This window comes from Myotis brandtii, unplaced genomic scaffold (genome assembly GCF_000412655.1).
Source record: "Myotis brandtii unplaced genomic scaffold, ASM41265v1 scaffold1089, whole genome shotgun sequence".
NCBI classification, from domain to species: Eukaryota; Metazoa; Chordata; class Mammalia; order Chiroptera; family Vespertilionidae; genus Myotis; species Myotis brandtii.
This window is the reverse complement of record NW_005353704.1, coordinates 241062-260755: the sequence shown is the minus strand read 5'-3', so window position 1 is coordinate 260755 and position 19694 is coordinate 241062. Positions and strand designations below refer to the sequence as shown.

Genomic DNA, 19694 nt, shown 5'->3' with positions numbered 1-19694 from the left:
GCGCAGGTACATGTTAGCTAATACATCATGTGTATGCGCAGGTACATGTTAGCTAATACATCATGTGTATGCGCAGGTACATGTTAGCTAATACATCATGTGTATGCGCAGGTACATGTTAGCTAATACATCATGTGTATGCGCAGGTACATGTTAGCTAATACATCATGTGTATGCGCAGGTACATGTTAGCTAATACATCATGTGTATGCGCAGGTACATGTTAGCTAATACATCATGTGTATGCGCAGGTACATGTTAGCTAATATACATCATGCATGCGCAGGTACATGTTAGCTAATACATCATATACACGCAGGTACATGTTAGCTAATGCATCACATATGCGCAGGTACATGTTAGCTAATACATCATGTATGCGCAGGTACAGACGGTGTCAGTGGTCTGTTTGGTCAGATGCTTTTCTCTGACCCACCCAGGCTATGAGTCAGCCTCGCATGTAGCTTTGGGCTGAAACCAATGCAGAAGGACTAACAAGCACCCGTGTTTAGGTACTTTGGGCTGATTGTAGTGGTTTCGTGAGGAAGGAGGTGGAAATTAGAAGAGGAAAAACTTAGTCTCTGCAATATGAAATGACTCCTCATCTTCACCTGTTTCTCCCTGGCCCTTTAGTGGGAGGATGAGGGCTGTTCCCTCTCTGGATTTTAAATCCCACCTGTCAGCTGTTGCTACGGAGATTAACCACTGGGCCTCCCTCCCTCACCCTGAGACCCAGGGCCCCTCAGATTAACCACTGGGCCTCCCTCCCTCACCCTGAGATCCAGGGCCCCTCAGGTTTCTGGACAAGAACAGGCAGGTCAGAGTTCTCGTCACACCTCTGGCTTATGCTGTTCCATGAGCTGAACAAGTGTTTGAACCTCTCTGTTGCCTCCTTTTGCTCATCTGTGATGTGCTGCCTGCCTCCCAGGCTGAGGTGACTGAACGTTGTGAGAAGCGTCAGGGCAGGGAGCTCAGCCTCTGCTGGGCCTGTCCGCCTGCACGGCCCTGCCCCTGGCTCCGTGTCCTGCAGAAGCTGCTGACACGGGGGCACTTCCAGGGCTACCAGCCTGCAAGGGAATAATAATGGTTCGTCATGTACATCATCATGAGCTTTTGAAGTGTTTATCCCAGTTCCCTGGGGGTCACTCTGCAGAGTGGGGGATGAAGACCCCCAGGGAGTGCAACTAACTTAGGCTTTTAGGACCTTCGAGGAAAAGGGGGACCTGGCTAGCCTTACCCAGTGCTGATGACTGAGACACCCAGCTCAGGGCTGGCTGGGCTCCTTGGATCCTCCCTCTGCAGCTCAGAGAGCCCCGGTGACGCCCCACTTCCCTCCTGACCAAAGCGGCTCCCGCCTGCCTCCCCACAGACAGCGGGCTCCCGCCTTCAGGGGAGTGCCAGCTTCCACAGATGGCTCCCCTTGGCCGCCCCTGGCTGCTCGCCCTTTTGCCCCTTTTCCTGTGGGGTTGCCTTGTCTGGAAAGCTTTCTCTCTCCCCAAATCCCAAACACGCCTCAAGACCTTCCCAAGTGGCTGTCGATCACTTTAGCAGAGACGAGATCTGGGTCTTCTGATGCGTCTTGAAATGTGAACATTAGCGGGGAATGGGAGACATTTATTCTAGGAAAACTTCAGAGACAGATAGATTATATGCGAAGGCCTGTGCTATTTTTAAGTATGTGCTGAGCTCTCAAATACAAAGGCACTAATGCTGCCATTAGCCGTCATTCTGCCTGCAAGGGGTAGCTACTGTTACCCCACTTAAGAGACTCGGAAAAGGGATGTTAGGGTAATTAATTAGTCACAGTCCCACAACCAGCAAGAGTTTGCTCCCCAGAATGTGCTGCTGTCACACTGCACCCTCCACGTGTGCCTCTGCAGCACCTCCCTGACCCCGGGGAGGGGTCCTGCCTCTATCCCTGGGAGGGGTCCTGCCTATCCCCTGGGGAGGGGTCCTGCCTATCCCCTGGGGAGGGGTCCTGCCTATATCCCTGGGAGGGGTCCTGCCTATCCCCCGGGGAGGGGTCCTGCCTCTATCCCGGGAGGGGTCCTGCCTATCCCCCGGGGAGGGGTCCTGCCTATATCCGGGGAGACATACTCAGAGGCCAGGAGGGACATGCTTACTGCTTCCCCAGTGCAATCTGATGGCTGGTTCCCAACCACAGCGAGGCCAGAGCTCCAGCGCCTTTTCAGCAAGAACAAAACGAGGCCTCTCCTGTGGGCTGCGGGCCGTGCCGCAGGAAAACACCGGAACCTAGCAGCCTCCCCTGTGGACCCGCGCCCAGGAGAGCTGCTGACCGCTCTTTGTGGGTTGGGAGAGAGTCTTGCTGGCAGGAGAGGGAAGGGGCTCACAGCAGGTTGGAGTTTTCCACCTGGAGTCCTTAAGCCCCCAAATAGCTCTCAATCCCCCCCCTTCTCTGATTAGTTTTATTTAAAACAACAACAGAAAACTGTAGCTTTTTCATTGCCATTGGCTGGCCCTGGTGGGAGTGTCCCTCGCCCAGCTGGCTTGCTGCTCCGTTGGCTGTTAGCTGTACAGGCCGCAGCTTCTGAAAACATTGGCCATTAGCTCACGGCTGAGAGGGTTCCCCGCCAGGAGCCAGACTCTGAACCTGGGTCTCTGTGATCGATCCATCTTCCTCCATTGGGTTCATTTCCTCTGAAGGGAATGGGGCCATCATGGTTTACTTGATTGACAGGCCCCTCCACTACCTTCCTTCATCTCCCAGAGAGGCGGCCTGAGGGGCTGGGGCTCCAGAGATGAATTTGTTTAGCTGAGCTGCCCAGGCTCTTTGCAAGCCTATCTCACCGGCCTTGGCGACAAAAAGTAGCTGAAATCCCTTGTGTTAAAGTGACAGTAAATTATGTTGTTAGGGCGGGAAAGCGTGGCCAACTCTGGCAGGTATGGAGAAGGTGGCATGAGCCTGGGCACAGGTGGGAGGAGGTGGACACATGGAGGGACTTCAGTCGTCGAGATGTTGCCGAGGCCCCTCTTCTGAAGGCCTGTGAAAGCAAGAAACAGTCTTTGGTACAACCGTGGAGGAAGTGCTACCTTGTCTGGGGACAGGAGGGACCAACAGCGTGGTCTCCACTTCCTTGGCAGCCACAGAGTCAGTCTCTATCACGTACGGTTGCTCTGAGGACCTCGGAACACTGACACCTGTCATATCTCGCCGGTGTCCTGTGTGCCATTCACCACCTCCTCTTGGAAGATGAAGAAGCTAAAGCACCAAATTGGGAAATGACCTCCTTCAGGGCAGAGGCACCTGAAAACCAGTGCCCGTGTCCTAGTTTCTTTAAGGACCCACTAGGCAATGATGCTTGGCCTTGATTTTCCTTAAGCCAGGAAGGCTTAGCTGAAGGACCACGTGTGCCCATCCTTTGCTTGTGTGCCTCTTAGCTGCTCCTCAAATGCTCTCCACATTCGTTTGGCCTCTGATCATCAATTAAAAGTGGGACTAACACTGTATGGATCGTGTTGGCCCCTGTGGGTGAGAGGGTAACCGTATCAGAAACTGAAGTCTCAGTCAGTAGGCAGTGATGATGAGAGGAGGTGTAGGCTGTGAGTCAGGGGTGAGATTGGTAGCTCTGTAAGCATCTCCTGTCCCTGGCCAGTGGGCTGCATGGACACACGTCTGCGCTTTATTTTGTGTCCACCTTCAGCGCCCCCGCTCATGATGGGGGAGCTCTGCACATGGGGTTCTCTCTGCTGCCGAGAAGCCCCATTCCATCCTGAAAGGCACCCCAGGGGTCCGGGCAGATCTCTGTGATTACATCCAGCGAAAGTGTAGGGGCCACTTCTCTCTGGTTTCCAGAGAAGAGGGAGGTGGGAGGCCATTGGCTGAGATGCTTCCCAGGCTCAATGAGAGGCTGTGGGCTCAATGCTTCAACTACTCAGCAGACTCCTTTCACTGACTCAGACTCCAGCCCCTGGGTTGGGACAGCCATCATAAGACGCACACAGAGACATGGGACAGCCGACTGCCAGGCAGAGCCATCCAGGTCCAGAGGCTCCTGACAGTACGGCTTCACGTTTGGCATGAGGGTTTAAGTCCATAAGTGCCTGGTGCATGGTAGGTCTTCAGTCATTACTTTCTTATTCTTATACTAAAGGCCCAGTGCATGAACTCGTGCATGGGTGGGGTCCCTCAGCCTGGCTGGCAACTGGGCGATCAGGGCTGCAGGAGTTTGGCCGGAGGGAGGGGCTGCAGGAGGTTGGCCGGCAGGGGGGTGGGGGGGGAACAGCCACAGGAGATTGGCTGTGGGAGCCCACTGACCACCAGGGGACAGCTCCTGTATTGAGCATCTGCCCCTTGGTGGTCAATGTGCTTCATAGCGATAGGTCGACCAGTCGTTCGGTTGTTTGGTCACTTAGGCTTTTATATATATAGATTTCTCCAACTAGAGGAGCAAATAGATGCCCAGTCAGCACCTTGCCCTCTGTTCTCAGGGTAGCTGTCAATCTCCAGAAGACTGTTAAGCTGCCTATTATCCTATGAAGGTAGCACTGGGCAGGGGATTCTTCATAGAGCACAATAGAGGCCTCTGATATTTCTACCTAAAACCACATTACCAAATAGCATCTGTTATTTAAATACACCCTAAATGAATTCCTCGTGGTTGCTTTGTGGCACCAGTGGCCTCTTTATATTATACACTGAACTCGCCAAACAGGAAAAATAGGAGTTGGATTCTACCTATGTTTGCCCATCCCCCAGCCTAGAGCAGATCTAGGGAAAAGGATGAGATATGTGAATAACTGGGTCATCTTTTAATTGAATTCACAGTATTAGATGTGAAAAATTTAACAACTAATATCCTACAGGTTAAGAACATTTTAAAAAATCCTACAGTTAGCATTAAATGTTTCTAAATTTGAGGTTGTCTTGGATACATGAAGGACATTTAATATTTAATTTTGGTTTCATAGGAAGCGTCATCCACTTGGAGGATCACACTTAACCTGTTATCCACACTTTCCTACACCAATAAGTCCTTGGTCCCTGAGTGCCAATGCACAGAGCAAATGAGGCCCCAAGGCCATGAGTACGAGTCTGTCAGCAATCCAAAGCCAAGGACAGTAATTCCAACAAGTAATTGGAAAGCTCAACAAATTAGGTTTCTAATTCATTCAATCAAAGTCGTGCTATTGTGAGGGATATGTTTCCATTTCTATGAGTACACATGCTTCCTAATTTTTTTGCTTCAGGCTTCAGGTTTGAGTTTAATTAGTTCAATAAAATAGGGATTGACCCGTCACCTGAAGGCAGGTGACAGATGTGTCATGCTTCCTGGAGAACCTGGGGTCTGGGTTAGCCTGTCCACTGGAGCCAGGTGTCTGGAGTATTTACTGACCTCAATTTTGAGTGAGTTGGGATCTGAAGGGACTCCTTAGACAGGACACAGGCGCTCATTGGGTAGGCTAAAGAAATGTCTGGCTTACAAACAGAGAGACAAGGAATCAAAGTCAAGTAGCCGAAAACTTGAGGAACATAGTGCCCGGCCAGGCTGGTGCCTGTAATGATGTCTGGTCCAGCAGTTAGCCCCGACCCCAGCTTCTCCCGGGAACAATAACCGAGCTCAGCAGCCACTACCACCCCAACCCCAACCCCAACCCCAACCCCAACCCCAACATGTCTCTGCTCTTACAGTCTCACTCATGGGTGTCTCCACCATCCACACATATATTCAAGCTATAGTTCTCACCAGGTATAGTTCTCAAGCTATAGTTCTCATCAGTCTCCAAGAGTATCCAATCAATAACCCAGACATCCTTCCTAACATCCCCTCATCAATATACTTCAGCCGCTCAACACTCCCTTTCTAAGTAGTCACCAGCGTAGTGGTAGCCTCCCTTAACTCCATCCCTCACGTGCAGTTCTGATCGCCTCTTCGCTTACCATTCTTTATTGTTCCCCACTCCATAAGCTAGTCAGGTCCAAGCCCTCTAAACTGGCCCACACACCTTCCTTCTGGAGCTGTCCCCTGCCTACCTGTTCAGCTCCACCTGTACTTTCTTCCAGCGTTACCATCTTTGTTCCAGCAGCATGAACTCTAATTCCCCTGCACATGTACATTAGCTCTTGCCATGCTCTCCACTTCAAATGCCCTTCTCCCTCCCCTCTTCTGCTAGCCAGCTCTTACTCTGCTTTTAAGATCTCGATCAAGCATCATTTCTTCTAGGATAGAGTCCCAAACTTTCTCAGTTCACAGCATCCTTAGTGTCTCAATCATTTTTACATAGAGCCTGCAGGCCAACGTAAATGCCTAATAATTCATTTAGTAGTTAGATCAAAGAACTTAATTAGTATTTATCTCCTAACAACTTAAGGGCCATGTGAAAAATAATACAAACAATTGAAAGAAAAATAGTATTTTTATTTCATTCTTAAATAACCACAACTATTTACTAATAGGATGTGTGTTTGCTGGGCACTGCACAGCGGCTCAAACCTTAGGACCCGTTTGGACACCACCACTCTCCTGTCCTGTTCTGCCCCGGTTTTCATTGGGCACTTGCTTCTTATTACAACTGTTTCCAAAATCCCAGTCCACACAGATAGGAAGTCGAGAGGAATGCAGCACAGCCTCCCACTGGAACTGTGGCTGCCGAGCTAGTAGCTTGTGGGATGTCCACCAGGTGATGCGTGTTGCTGTTTCCTGGAGAATTTAAACTGTCCCCCAGCACCTCTGGGGTTGCTGAGGCCTTCTGACCTAGAGCTTTGTGTTCAGTTGTGAGCTCAGCCGCAGCTGCCCCGCCCCTGGGCGCTCGGCCAGGGCGGCGCCATCGGGCATGGAGGAAGCTGTTTGCATCTGTCTCTTCCTCCTGTGACTTCTGCAGGGCAGGCACCAGTGGGTCCCTGCCAATGAATAGTGCAGCCATCAGCACATAGTGACACAGGGATAAATGCAGATTCTCACACGGTTCCCCCTACTTCGGCTCCCCCTGCACAGGGCAAGGGCCGCTCTCTCCTCTTCTGTGTCCCAGTGGCAGCACAGAGCCGGGCACATGCTGCTGTTCAGCTGAGGGGAAGTGAAGGGTCAGAGCCACAGTGGACCGCACGGACCAGCGAGGCTGCAGAGGACACCAGCTTGGGGACAATTAAATAGGAAATTCCAGTCCAGCTCTGACCTGTGGTTCTGCTGGACCTGGAAGTGGGACCACCCTGCATCTACTGCAAGCATGTCAAACTTGAAGGCTACGCGGGCCCCAAAAATAAAAGCTTCCATTTTCATAAAAACGTGGGTTTATTTCGATAGAGACATGCTGAATACAAAGGGCTGAAATAAATGAATAATCCTTAACAAATAATAATAGAACATTTTAATAAAAGTTAATATTTTTCTTGAACATTAACTTACCAGACACTGAATAACTGCACAAATTAATAAGCGTAACGCAAATAAACCTATTTTTCTTGTTCTCTGAAAGCGAAATATTTCCTGTTGCGCACACCAAACAAGTCAGTCCAAGACTAATGATGTGGCGATCGGCTGCTAAAATATTCGCTGTTAGTATTAGGGGAGAGAAATGGTGCGCCTGCGCGTAAGGCAGGGAAATGAATGCAACACGATGATAGTAATCAGTCATTAGCGAACGTTGTAGTTCGTTATTAATAATTGTGTATAACAGGATGTTGTAAAAATTAAGTTACGGAATTTTTATTAAAATGTTTCTTACATACTGTTATATTGGCTGGGCCGAAAAAATATTGGTTGTGGGCCGCATGCGGGCCGCGAGTTGACATGCTTGACCTACTGGACCAGGCACGAACCAGAAAGCTCCATCCAGTACATTTCTTACTGTCATTTGGTTTCCTATTAAGAGTTCCCTGGGAAGAGAAGGAAAAAGAGAGATTGGAAAGAAAGGAAGGAGGGAGAAAAGAGGGAAGAAAGGAATAAAGAAAAGGAAGGAAGAGGGAGAGAGCAGGGGGAAGAAGTGCTCCTCAGTTGTGTGCAGAGTGACAGGTCATGAGGCATCTCCCCCTGGTGGCTGGGGGGCGCCGTGGCCTGGAGCCAGACCAACCTGGAACCCACAAGGTAACAGAGCTGAGGGCGACCCCGGGCCTCGCCATCCCAGCCAAGGAGGCCTGGCCGTGGGCACTCGGTGAGGCATGAGAATTCGCACGTTTTTTCACATTCTGCTGAGAATAAACCTTCAGCGTAACAGGAAGGTCAGGCAGGACCAGGACCAGCAGGCAAGTTTCTGTTCTCACCTGAGAACATCCGCAGTTCATGGGCCTCACTGATTCCGACCGCCGAGGTCCCGTCTAAACAGTCGTTGCTCTAATTCACGGGCTGGCCTCCTCCTCTTTGGGTTTAAAGGGCTACTCCTCTGTTATCTGCTCAAGATCTCCACTGTCTCTGCCAACTCTGAGTCACTCTACAGGTGTCAGACATTCAAGCTCAACCTGATGTTTGGGGTTCACCCTGCACACACCCCCGCCCATGGCCTCAGACCGGCGGGGGCTCTATTATGCCGTCTTTTGTCAGTGAGGTGGAGTAGGGGGTGCGACCTGCCGCTGCCCATGTTCAGTCTGTTCTGTGGACAGAGTTCTGGGAACAGAATGAACCCAGCGTCTCCAGCAGGAGCTCTGCCCAGGCCTCCTGCGTAGAGAATCTCACACCTGTTTCAGATCACTAACTACTTACCAGAAACTTTCAAAGAAAAACAAAACAGCTTTGTAGCACATACTGCCAGGAAATTCCTTCTGATGACTAAGGTGCGCCCTTTGTGCTATTGCTAAAGCTTGTTTTATCTTGGTAACATTTGCTAGAGAAGGTGCATCAGATACAATAACCTTCCATAGAACACTTTTTAATTTTATTTTTCAACTAGGGGCCCAGTGCACGAATTCGTGCACCTTGAAAGGAACTGTGGTCTGTGAGGCTGCGATGGGAACAGGGGTGGGTCTCGGCCCATCCTCCGCGCCCCCACCCGGCCCCTTCCGCTGCAGCCCCCTGTGCCCTGTCTGCTGACAGCCCTGCTCCCGCAACCACTGCTCCCACTTGCTGACAGCGTGGAGCAATTGGGGCTGGTGCCAGCAGTGGGTGTGAGTGGGGCCTGCACCGTCAGCGGGTGCGAACAGCAGCTGCTACCCTGATCGCCCTTCAGGAACAGGGGGAGATGGAAAAGCCCTCAGGGCCAATCAGGGGCAGCAGCTGCCACTCGCACCCGCTGACAGCACTGAGTGATTGGGACCGGTGCCAGGTGTCAGCAGCGGGTATGAGCAGGGCCAGCGCCAGCAGGAGGTGCAAGCACTGGGTGGGACCATGGCATGCAGGAGCAAAGAATTTTCAGTAACCACCAGAGGCTCACCCCAATGACACTGACTGGCGCCCCGCCTTGGTCTGGCGCTCCTGCTCACCTGCTCCACAATCCCGTAGCAGCTGCTGCCTGCCATGTTCCATGCGCACACCCCCTGGTGGTCAGTGGACATCATAGCGACCAGTTGTTTGGTTGTTTGGTTGTTCCACTGTTTGATCTATTTGCATATTAGGGTTTTATATATAGAGATTACAGTTGACATTCAACATTATTTTATATTACTTTCAGGTGTATAGCAGAGTGGTTAGGCAATTATTCCACTACAAGATGGTCCCCCAATAATTCAAGTATCCCTGTCACATACATAGTTATCACAATATTGCTACTCTATTCCCTACATTGGAATGTACATCTCTATGAATGTTCTGTAACTACCAATTTGTACTACTTAACCCCTCCTCCTTTCACCCAGCACCTCTGGCAACCATCAGTTTGTTCTCTGTATCTACTAGTTAGTTTGTTTTATTTGGTTGTTTATTCTATTCTTTAGATTCCACATATAATGAAATCATATGGTACTTGTCTTTCTCTGGCTGACTTATTTCACTTAACATAATACCCTCTACGTCCATCCATGTTGTCACAAATGATAAGGTTTCATTTATTTTTTATGACCAAGTAGTATTCCATTATATATATATATAAATGTCTTTATCCAGTCATCTGTTGATATACACTTAAGTTGCTTCCATATCTTGGTTATTGTAAATAATACTGCAATGAGCATGGGGTGCATATATTTTTTCAAATTAATGTTTTGGATTTTTTTGGACATATACCCAGTCCTAAAGCATTTCCATGTTTTATGTTTTAGGAGCCTCCACTCTTTATCTAGTCATCTGTTGATATACACTTAAGTTGCTTCCATATCTAGGTTATTGTAAATAACACTGCAATGAGCATGGGGCGCATATATTTTTTCTAATGTTTTGGATTTCTTTGGACATATACCCAGTCATAAGGCATTTCCATGTTTTATGTTTTAGGAACCTCCATACTGTTTTCCACAGTGGCTGCACCAGTCTGTGTTTCCACCAACAGTGCTTGAGGGCTCCCTTTTCTCCACATCTCACCAACACTTGTTTGTTGATTTATTGATGATAGTCATCTGGCAGGTGTGAGGTGATATCTCAGTGGGGTCTTAATTTGCATCTCTCTGGTGATTAGTGACTTGGAGCATTTTTTCCTATGTCTACAGGCCATATTATGTCCCTCTTTGGAGAAGTGTCTATTTAGGTCTTCTGCCCATATTTTAATTGGATTTTCAGGAGGGGGTGTTAAGTTCTATATGAATCTTGGTTATTGATCCCTTATCTGATGTATCACTGGCAGATATCTTATTTTATTCACTAGGTTGTCTTTTCATTTCATTGATGGTTTCCTTTGCTGTGCAAAAACTTTTAGTTAGATGCAGTCCCATTAGTTCATTTTTTTTGTTTCCCTCACTCTAAGAGATATTTCAGAAAAAAATATTGCTAAGAGAAATGTCAGAGGTTTTTTTTTAAAAAATATATTTCTTTATTGATTTCAGATAGGAAGGAAGAAGGAGAGAGAGATAGAAACATCAATGATGAGAGAGAATCATTGATCAGCTGCCTCCTGCACACCCCCTACTGGGGATTGAGCCCACAACCCAGGCATGTGCCCTTGGCCGGAATCGAACCTGGGACCCTTCAGTCCACAGGCTGACGCTCTATCCACTGAGCCAAGCCGGCTAGGGCGAAATGTCAGAGTTTATTGCCTATGTTTTCTTCTAAGGGTTTTATGGTTTTGGATCTTGTAAGTCTTTAATCCATATCCTGCACACCCCCTACTGGGGATTGAGCCCACAACCCAGGCATGTGCCCTTGGCCGGAATCGAACCTGGGACCCTTCAGTCCACAGGCTGACGCTCTATCCACTGAGCCAAGCCGGCTAGGGAGAAATGTCAGAGTTTATTGCCTATGTTTTCTTCTAAGGGTTTTATGGTTTTGGGTCTTTTAAGTCTTTAATCCATATTGAGTTTTTCTTGTATATCGTGTAAGAAGGTGGCCTAATTTCATTTTGTATCTGTTCGATTTTCCTAACACTTTTTACTGAATAGATCGTCTTTAACCCCATTATATATTCTTGCCTTTTTTTTTTTTGTAAGATTTTAATTGTCAAGGTAGGTGTGGATTTCTTTCTGGCTCTCTCTTCTGTTCCATTGATGTGTCTGTTTTTATGTCTGTACCACACTATTCTGAATACTAGAGCTTATAGTATAGTTTGATATCAGAGCTTATAGTATAGTTTGATATTCAACTTTGTTCTTTTTTCTTGAGATTGCTATGGCTCTTTAGGGTCTTTGTGGTTCCATATAAATTTTTGGATTTTTTGTTCTGTGAAAAACGCTATTGGTATTTTTACAGATTGCATTGAATCTGCACATTGCTTTGGGTAGTATAGATATTTTACTGATGTTAATTCTTCCTGTCCGTAAACACAGTATATGCTTCCATTTACTTGTATCTTCTTCAATTTATTTTTTAGTGTCTTACAGTTTTCTGAGTGCATGTCTTTTGCCTCCTTGGTTACATTTATTCCTAGGTTGTTGTGGGTGTTTTTTGAGGCAATTGAAAATGGGATGTTTTCTAAGTATCTCTTTCTGATATTTCATCATTGGTGTATAAAATACAACCAATTTCTGAATATTTATTTTGTATCCCACTAATTAATAAATTCATTTATCAGTTCTATTGGATTTTTGGTGGAATCTTTAGGGTTCTCTTTACAAAGTATCATGTCATCTGCAAATAATGACAGTTTTGCTTCTTCCTTTCCACTTTGGATGCTTTTTATTTGTGTTTCTTATCTGATTGCTATGGCTAGCACTTCTAATACTCAATTTAATATGAGTGGTGAAAGTGGACATTCCTGTCTTGTTCCCAATTTTAAGGAAACCACTTTAAGCTTTTCCCTGTTGAGTATGATGTAGTTGTAGGTTTGTCATATATGGCCTTTGTTATGTTAAGGTATGTTTCCTCTATTCCCACTTTGCTGAGAGTTTTTATTATAACTAGAGGCCCGGTGCACGAAATTGTGCAATCCTTGGGGGGATCAGGCCTAAGCTGGCAGTCGGACATTCCTCTCGTAGTCCGGGACCCCTCACTCCTTACCGCCCGCCTGCTTGCTGCTCCTTACCGCTCAGCTCACTGCTCCTTAGTGCTGCCGTGGAGGCAGGAGAGGCTCCCGGCACTGCCACTGCACTCTCCAGCCGTGAGCCTGGCTTCTGGCTGAGTGGCGCTCCCCTTGTGGGAGCACACTGACCACCAGGGGGCAGCTCCTGCATTGAGTATCTGCCCCCTGGTGGTCAGTGTGCATCACAGTGACCAGTCATTCTGGTCGTTCTGCCATAACGGTCACGTAGGCTTTTATTATACAGACTAGAGGCCCAGTGCATGAAATTCGTGCACAGGTAGGGTCCCTAGCAGCTGCCGGCTGGGCCTTCCTTTGGTCCACGCCGCCCTCTGGTGGTCAGCGCACATCATAGCGAGTGATCAAACTCCCGGTCTCCCAGTCGGACTCACTTTGCATATTAGGCTTTTATATCTATAGATAGATGGGTGCTGGATTTTCTGCATCTATTAATATGATTATATGATTTTTATTCTTTCTTTTGTTTATGTGGTATATCAAATTAATTAATTTGCAGATATTGTACCAACCTTTCACCCAGGAATAAATCCACTTGATCATGGTATGTGATCTCTTTAATGTATTGCTGAGTTCAGCTTGCTAATATTTGTTGAGAATTTTTGCAGCTGTGTTCATCAGGGTATTGGCCTATAATTTTCTACGTTTGTAATGTCTTTGTCATGTTTTTACTCAGAATAATGCTGGCCTCGTAATGAGCCTAAAACCAGCCTGGAGGCTTCGCTCCTCTTGAGTTTCTTTGAGTAGTTTCAGAAGGAGAGGTTATTCCCATAAGACTTTTCAGACGTGTCTTCTTCACAAAGAAGAATTTGGATTCCCATAAACTTTTATCATCGCCTTACCACCCAAGCCCTTCATTGTCTTTCTCAATTATAGTTTTGAACCCCCTCCAAAATTTGTTTTTTGAGTCACGGAGACCATGACTTAATTAGACCTTTCATTTCCAGAGAATTCTCCTAGTGCTTAAAGAAAAGTAAATTTCAGTAAGGTATATTTCACCAGGGGAAAGGCATAGAAAAAAATTGGATCTTTTATATAAATAGCACATTGTACCACAAATGAGTTTTCCTTTTCTCAATTGTTTTTGAAACAATAGGTGTTTTTGATTAATTTAATTCCTAGTAGATTCTAACTTCTAAGAGACTGATTTGCATTCTGTGGGTAGATGGCTGCTGGATCCAAAAAAAGGCAAGAGGTATGTTCTCTGATGGCCTAGTAAACAGTAAAGGAAACGGCTGGCAACAGGCCAGCACGAAGCACCTTACCCAGGTGTGGGCCTGGGGCGGGGGGAGGAGGGGAACTTGTTTTCCAGTCTTTTCCTCAGCAGCTTCTGTCCTGAGAAATTCTGAGGGGCCCAGAGCACTGGCCCTGCTTCTTCATAACTTATTTACTGAAAGGAGGCGTGTCTTCTAGGAGCTGTTCTCCTTAGCTGTGCCAGTCTCTTCACCCTGTTCACTTGGCATCTGTGCTCAGGTTTTCATGCAGGAAAGGCAGGCATTTCGCTTGCCTTTGGCCTGTGGAGCAGAGCAGGAGCCTGGCCTGCACTGGCGTCCCCTTCGCCAGGCTGCCTTCAGCAAGTCGCTGTCCTTCCTCCCCCAGCTTCCCTGTGTGGAGGGAAGAACTCAGGTCTCAGATGATCTCTGAGGTCCCTGTCAGTCGGATCTCCCATGATTCTCACAGCATCAGCTCTTCTCATTGCTCCATAGAGGGACCACGAAAAGGAAAGAGGAGTTGGGTTCAGCAGCCAACTGGGAAAAGGAGACATTCCGTCCCCTCGCTCCTCTCTCCCAAGGACCCGGAATCCGTGTCAGGTAAAGGATGGGAGTGAGTGTTCATTGGCATCTCCCATGTGTCAGGCACCGGTCAAGCACTTGACTAAAGAGTCGATGCACTGGTGTCCTTCGCTACCACAGCCCCGTGCGAACCCCCATCCCTCCCAGAGGGGTCCGCCCGCGTTCTTCAGGTCTCACTTACGGTGTCACCTCTTCTCTGAAGCCTTCCCTGACCCCCTGACCGTTCCGCCTGGGTTGGTCTCCCTGTCCTATGTTATGTTCCCCTACTTTCCTTCACTGCCCCGACCACAGTAGTAATTAATAACTATCTGTACAGATGAATGTTTTCATGCCTGCTCAGCTGAGATCTCCATGAGGGCAGGAGCCACATAAGTGTTGTGTTTCGCTGTATTCCTAGAGCCTAGAACACTGTTGATGAGATAACAGCAATTCACTAAGGATTTCTTGAATGGGCATCGTAAGCATGCGTGCACGAATGGGTGGGTGAATAGCAGAGCTGGGCACAAACCCAAAACTCTCGGCTCTTGGCGACCAGACGGAAACTTCAGAAGCGTCTACTGTGCTGTGTGCTGGCGCGCAAGGGCCTCGCTCCACAGCCATCCTCCTCTCTCCAGCAGTGGGGGGTCAGCAGCGCTGCTCTGGACACTGGAGCCCAAAGGTGTCTGTGAACTGGTTGGAGATCACGGGTCCACCTGAGGCTGGTGGTGGTGGCTGGAGGTGGGCGGAAGGAGGCATTGAATTAAACCAAATAACTGTCCTTGGTGGGCATTTGGCCCACTTTCTCGTACGCTCTGCCAAGGGCTGTGAATAAACAACGTTCTGCAAGGGATCTAGGGCAGTGAGAGTGAGTGCATGAGAATGAGGGAGGAAAACCCACGACATGACAACCTTCAGGGAAGCAGAACTAAAACTCCAGTGTGGAGGCCCGTGCTGGCCACGCGGAGGTCAGCGCCATGCTGTGTCCCTGCGCCTGGCTGTGGCCCTTGGGGAGCCCGCTGCCGGTGTCTGCCCACCTCGGAGAGGCTTTAGTCCCTTACTTCACATCACCTCCTGCCACCGCAATGAGCAGCTGACAGGAGGCTAAAAACACTAACAACAGAAATTTGATTTCTTCTTCTAGACAAAAAGCTTTGGCGTCCACCGGAGGAAGAAGTGTTCAAGCCGCGTGTGACTGGTTGGTATAAAATAACTAAATGAGAAAATGACACTGATCGGCTCTAAATATATGCGGATGAGCAAGGTTGTGAACCTGGGGGGTGGGGTGAGGGAGACCCACTGGACCATTCATCCCGCCAATTGCCTCCTCCCGCTGCCCAGGGTGTGCTTCTCCTTAGCAGTGATTCTAAGAGAGCCCTGTCCCATAGCTGCCGCCCTCCAGCCACCACAGATGCAAAGAAGCTGTGTGCAGGCTGCGCAAGTCAATTGAGGGAAAAACCTACCCACCTTTCAGGAAGTCACTGCCCAGGGCAGAGCCCAGGGCGGCTCCCGAGCGTCCCTTGTCTTTGGGAGGCACCAGTTTAATCACTGATGGAGCTGAAGGAACCCCGTTGAACGGCTGTGGGGCTGGGAAAGGGTTGGGGTTCGCCTGCGAATGCTACCTGGAGAGGGCTTTAGGTTTCCGAGGGGCCGTGGGCGAAGAGGCACCCACAGGGGAGGCTGCGGCTGAGGTCGGCTGTGAAGTGTGAGCTGCGAGGGGTGGATCCTTAGCACAGAGGGAAAGCCCTTCCCCCCTGCGGAGTGTCTGGTCTCCCCCCTCCCCGCCCCCCCCTGCCATTCTCCAGCAAGGATGCCCCTCTCTCCGCAGGCTCTTCTCCCACGTGGGCGACCCCTTCCTGGACGACCCGCTGCCCCGGGAGTACGTGCTGTACCTGCGCCCCACGGGCCCCTTAGCCCAGAAGCTCTCCGACTTCTGGCAGCAGTCCAAGCAGATCTGCGGGAAGAACAAGGCGCACAACATCTTCCCCCACATCACCCTCTGCCAGTTCTTCATGGTGAGCGGCAGCCCCCAGCCCTGCCGGGACCTGGCGGGACCTGGAGTCACAGGCGTAAGAGCTGTGTGATCCAGTTCCAGGTCATTGGGGGTGTGCAGTTCCCCTCCTCACAGACAAGGTGTGTGTGTGTGTGTGTGTGTGTGTGTGTGTGTGTGCACATGTGCGTGCATGTGTGTGTGCGTGCGTGTGCGCACGTGTGTGTGTGGTGGTATCACAGCCTCAGCTGGGCGGAGGGTGCCCTGAGGACCGCGGAGCCGAGCTGCCCTGGCCCCCGAGTGCAGCCCCCCGCTTCCCTTCCAGTGTGAGGACAGCAAGGCAGACGCCCTGGGGGAGGTCCTGCAGGCCACCGTCAGCCGCTGGAGGGGCAAGTTCTCGGTGCCGCTGCCCCTGGAGCTCTACACCTCCTCCAACTTCATCGGGCTCTTCGTGGAGGAGGCCAGTGCCGACGTCCTCAAGAAGTTCGCCGCTGACTTTGCCGCGGAGGCTGCATCCAAAACCGGTGAGCCCTGCTGGCCAGGTGGGCGCCCTCAGAGTGGGGGAGACGGGGATGCTGTGACAAGCGGGATGGGGTGGGGAGGTGGCTGCGGGAAGGGGCCGAGCAGGACAGGAGCACACCCCCTCCCGGGAGCACCCACACCATGTGCTGTTCTGCTAACTCTCCCGAGAGAATGCCCAGTGCTACTCCCGACACCAAGCGGAAGGAACAGACACCTGCTCCCCATGGAGCCACCTCAGCGTTAGGACCCCCCCCCCCCCCCCCCCCGACTCCCACACAGGCACTACCTGGGCGGTCAGTCCAGGCCCAGGGGAGCACAGCACAGAGGAGAGTGGAGCCTCTCAGAGTCAAGAACAGTCATCCCCACTGAGCCCCGCCCTCGACCTAGGAATCCATTAGGCAGCCCCTAGGCCTCAAAAGCCGTCCAACTGTCCCCCTTCCACATCTCTCCTGCTCTCTCGTGGCAGCTCTTAGCTTAAAGCTGCTGCAATTTCCCACCAAAGAAGTTAGCTGAAGGGATGCTGAGGATGCATGGTGACAGGCGACAGGCATGGGGGGGGGTCCTCCTCTCTGACCACAGGTGTGGACGAGCTCCCCGAGCTGCAGGACAGACAGACAGTGAGGTGAGGCAGTGTCTGGGCGCCCAGACAGCGGAGTCAGTCGGCAGGGGCTCAGTGGGAAGCTGTGTTCCCCGCCACGAATGCGATAGTCAGACATGGTTCCTCCTGGCGGAGCTCGGAGCCTGGCTGAGCACAGGGGCTGGCAGAGCCCAGAAGAGAGGCCATCCCTGGAGGGTGGCTCCCCGCGCAGCAGGAAGGAGCTCACAGGGCAATGTTGATCCCTGCAGGGCGGGCGCCCCAGCCCCAGCAGAGAGGGCCACGGAGGCCATCCGCCCTTGGGGGCCACCCGCCCACGGAGGGATGAGCGCACAGCTGGCCGGAGAGATGGGTGCAGGGCCAGAGGGGCCCAAGCTGCCTGCACCACCTCGTGTGGAGGGCAGGGCCGGGCCACCTGGGGTGGAGGCTGTGTCTTCCCAGCCCAACTGGGACTGTGCTGGCACCTCTTCACTGGAAAGGCCTGAGCAGGGCTGGGCTCTGGAGTGTGCGGAGGGCCCATCCCCGGAGCCAGGAGGGCTCCCTGGGGTCCAGCCTGGAAGATCCCTCTCCCAGGTGGGGCCTGCAGCCGCCCCCCAGCCCCCTGCTTCTGGACGAGTGTCTGCTTCCTGACTTGGGGCGCCTGTCCTGTCACAGGGCCTGAACATTCCAGAGAAATGTTTTCTTAGGGAAATGGCTCCTGTTCACCCCACAGCACCACGGAAACCCCCACAGAAACCAAACTCATGTTGTGGCCACAAAACCCAGGTGTCTCACACAGGAGCAAAGTGGTCTCCCCAGGGCCTGGCCTGCTTTCCTGGCGGGAGAGGGAGAGAGCCCTTCCTCTCCAAGACGCCCTCCCCTGCTGCCCCCTCCCCTCCCCGAGCCAACGGGCGGTTTCTGGGCCCTTGCGCCGCCCCCTGCTGGTGGTTTGCAGAACTGCGTACCCTGCTGTGTAGCTGGCCGAGCTCCTTGCAACCTAAAAGCCGGCCATCAGGGCTTCGCCTTGGTGTTCTAGTTTGGGGGACCCCCGGATTCCTTCAGCAGGTAGATTTAGGGTTGCCCCACAGGGAGATCCATTCATGTGTCTTTGTTCATTTAACAAGGACTGACACCTGGCATGTGCTGAGCACTGGGACCCAGTGTGAACAAGACAGCCCTGGCCTTCCGGGCTCACAACAAAGAGAAGCAGTGTAGTATCGCAGAGAAAGCACTCAAAACCCAAGGACCCAGCTCCCGCTGCCATCTCTGTGTGGTCTGAGCGAGCCTCTTGGTTTCTCAACTCCCTAAGCAGCAGTCGCCAGCCTTTCGGACCTCACGGGCCACCAGTCCCAACCGCTGCCCTAAACCCCTCTGGTTGTGGCTTCTTCAGAGTCTGGCATGGACAGGAGCTGTGCTGCCCATTGAGAGAGACACAAACGAGGAAGAAGAGCGGGCCCTGGAGGCGGCGGCTGGCTTGGGGATGGCTGGCAACGCCTGAGTGTTTCCGGTGGTCACACCCGGTGGTCACACTCTGGGTGCTGCTGTGGCTCCAGGAGGCGGGGCCTCTGTGCCCAGGGCAGCGCCCAAACAGAGTTATTTCACCCAAATGCTGTTGAGAATCCCTGTTTTAAACTTTGAAAATATTAGTTTTTCTTCATTTCTCCATCAGAGCCACTCAGAAGCTAAGAGACTTGATTTCACCAAAACAAAGGCAACATAGCTTTGAGAGTCGCATGATGACATTTGCTCTTTATTTCTGCATGAATCAGTTCATCCCCTTAGGGCTGTTTCCTCATCTGAGTCGGGGGGCTGCTCCTGCCGGGGTTGTCGTGAGGGGAGCAACCAGGAGGCTTGCTCTTCCCTCTCAGGCTGCGGGTCCGGGTCTGTGCCCCACGCGGCTGCAGGGAGGGAGACGCGGCTGTCTGACAGCAGGCTGCCTCCGCTGGGCGCCGGGCGTGGGAAGCAGGATTCTGGGCTCTCCCTCAGCCCCCACCGCTGCTAGCAGTGTGAGCCTAACAGCACCTGCTCCTCCTTTTCCAGAAGTGCATGTGGAGCCTCATAAGAAGCAGCTGCACGTGACCCTGGCTTACCACTTCCAAGCCAGCCACCTGCCCACCCTGGAGAAGCTGGCCCAGAGCATCGATGTCAAGCTGGGGTGCGACTGGCTGGCAGCCATATTCTCTCGGGACATCCGATTCGCTAACCATGAGGTAATGCTTCCCTGTGGCTCCTGACATGAGCTGCCAGGATGGGAGCAGGCAAAGCAGGAGCCTTGCTGCTCACTAGGGCAGGAGGCAGGGGGCAGGGGGCAGGGAGCAGGGGGCAGGGGGCAAGGGGG

At 51.2% G+C, this 19694-nt stretch overlaps 1 protein-coding gene across 1 annotated transcript in view; it reads left to right on the top strand.

The window, feature by feature from the left end:
• The first annotated feature begins 15152 nt into the window (after positions 1-15152).
• The window catches only part of UBASH3B (ubiquitin associated and SH3 domain containing B), a 37283-nt gene continuing 32741 nt past the window's right edge, over positions 15153-19694 (top strand). The window contains exons 1-5 of the mRNA XM_014543241.1: positions 15153-15238; positions 15415-15468; positions 16099-16285; positions 16586-16784; positions 19397-19566. Coding sequence (XP_014398727.1) covers positions 15153-15238; positions 15415-15468; positions 16099-16285; positions 16586-16784; positions 19397-19566 — 696 coding nt within the window. The remainder of the gene's footprint in view (positions 15239-15414; positions 15469-16098; positions 16286-16585; positions 16785-19396; positions 19567-19694) is intronic.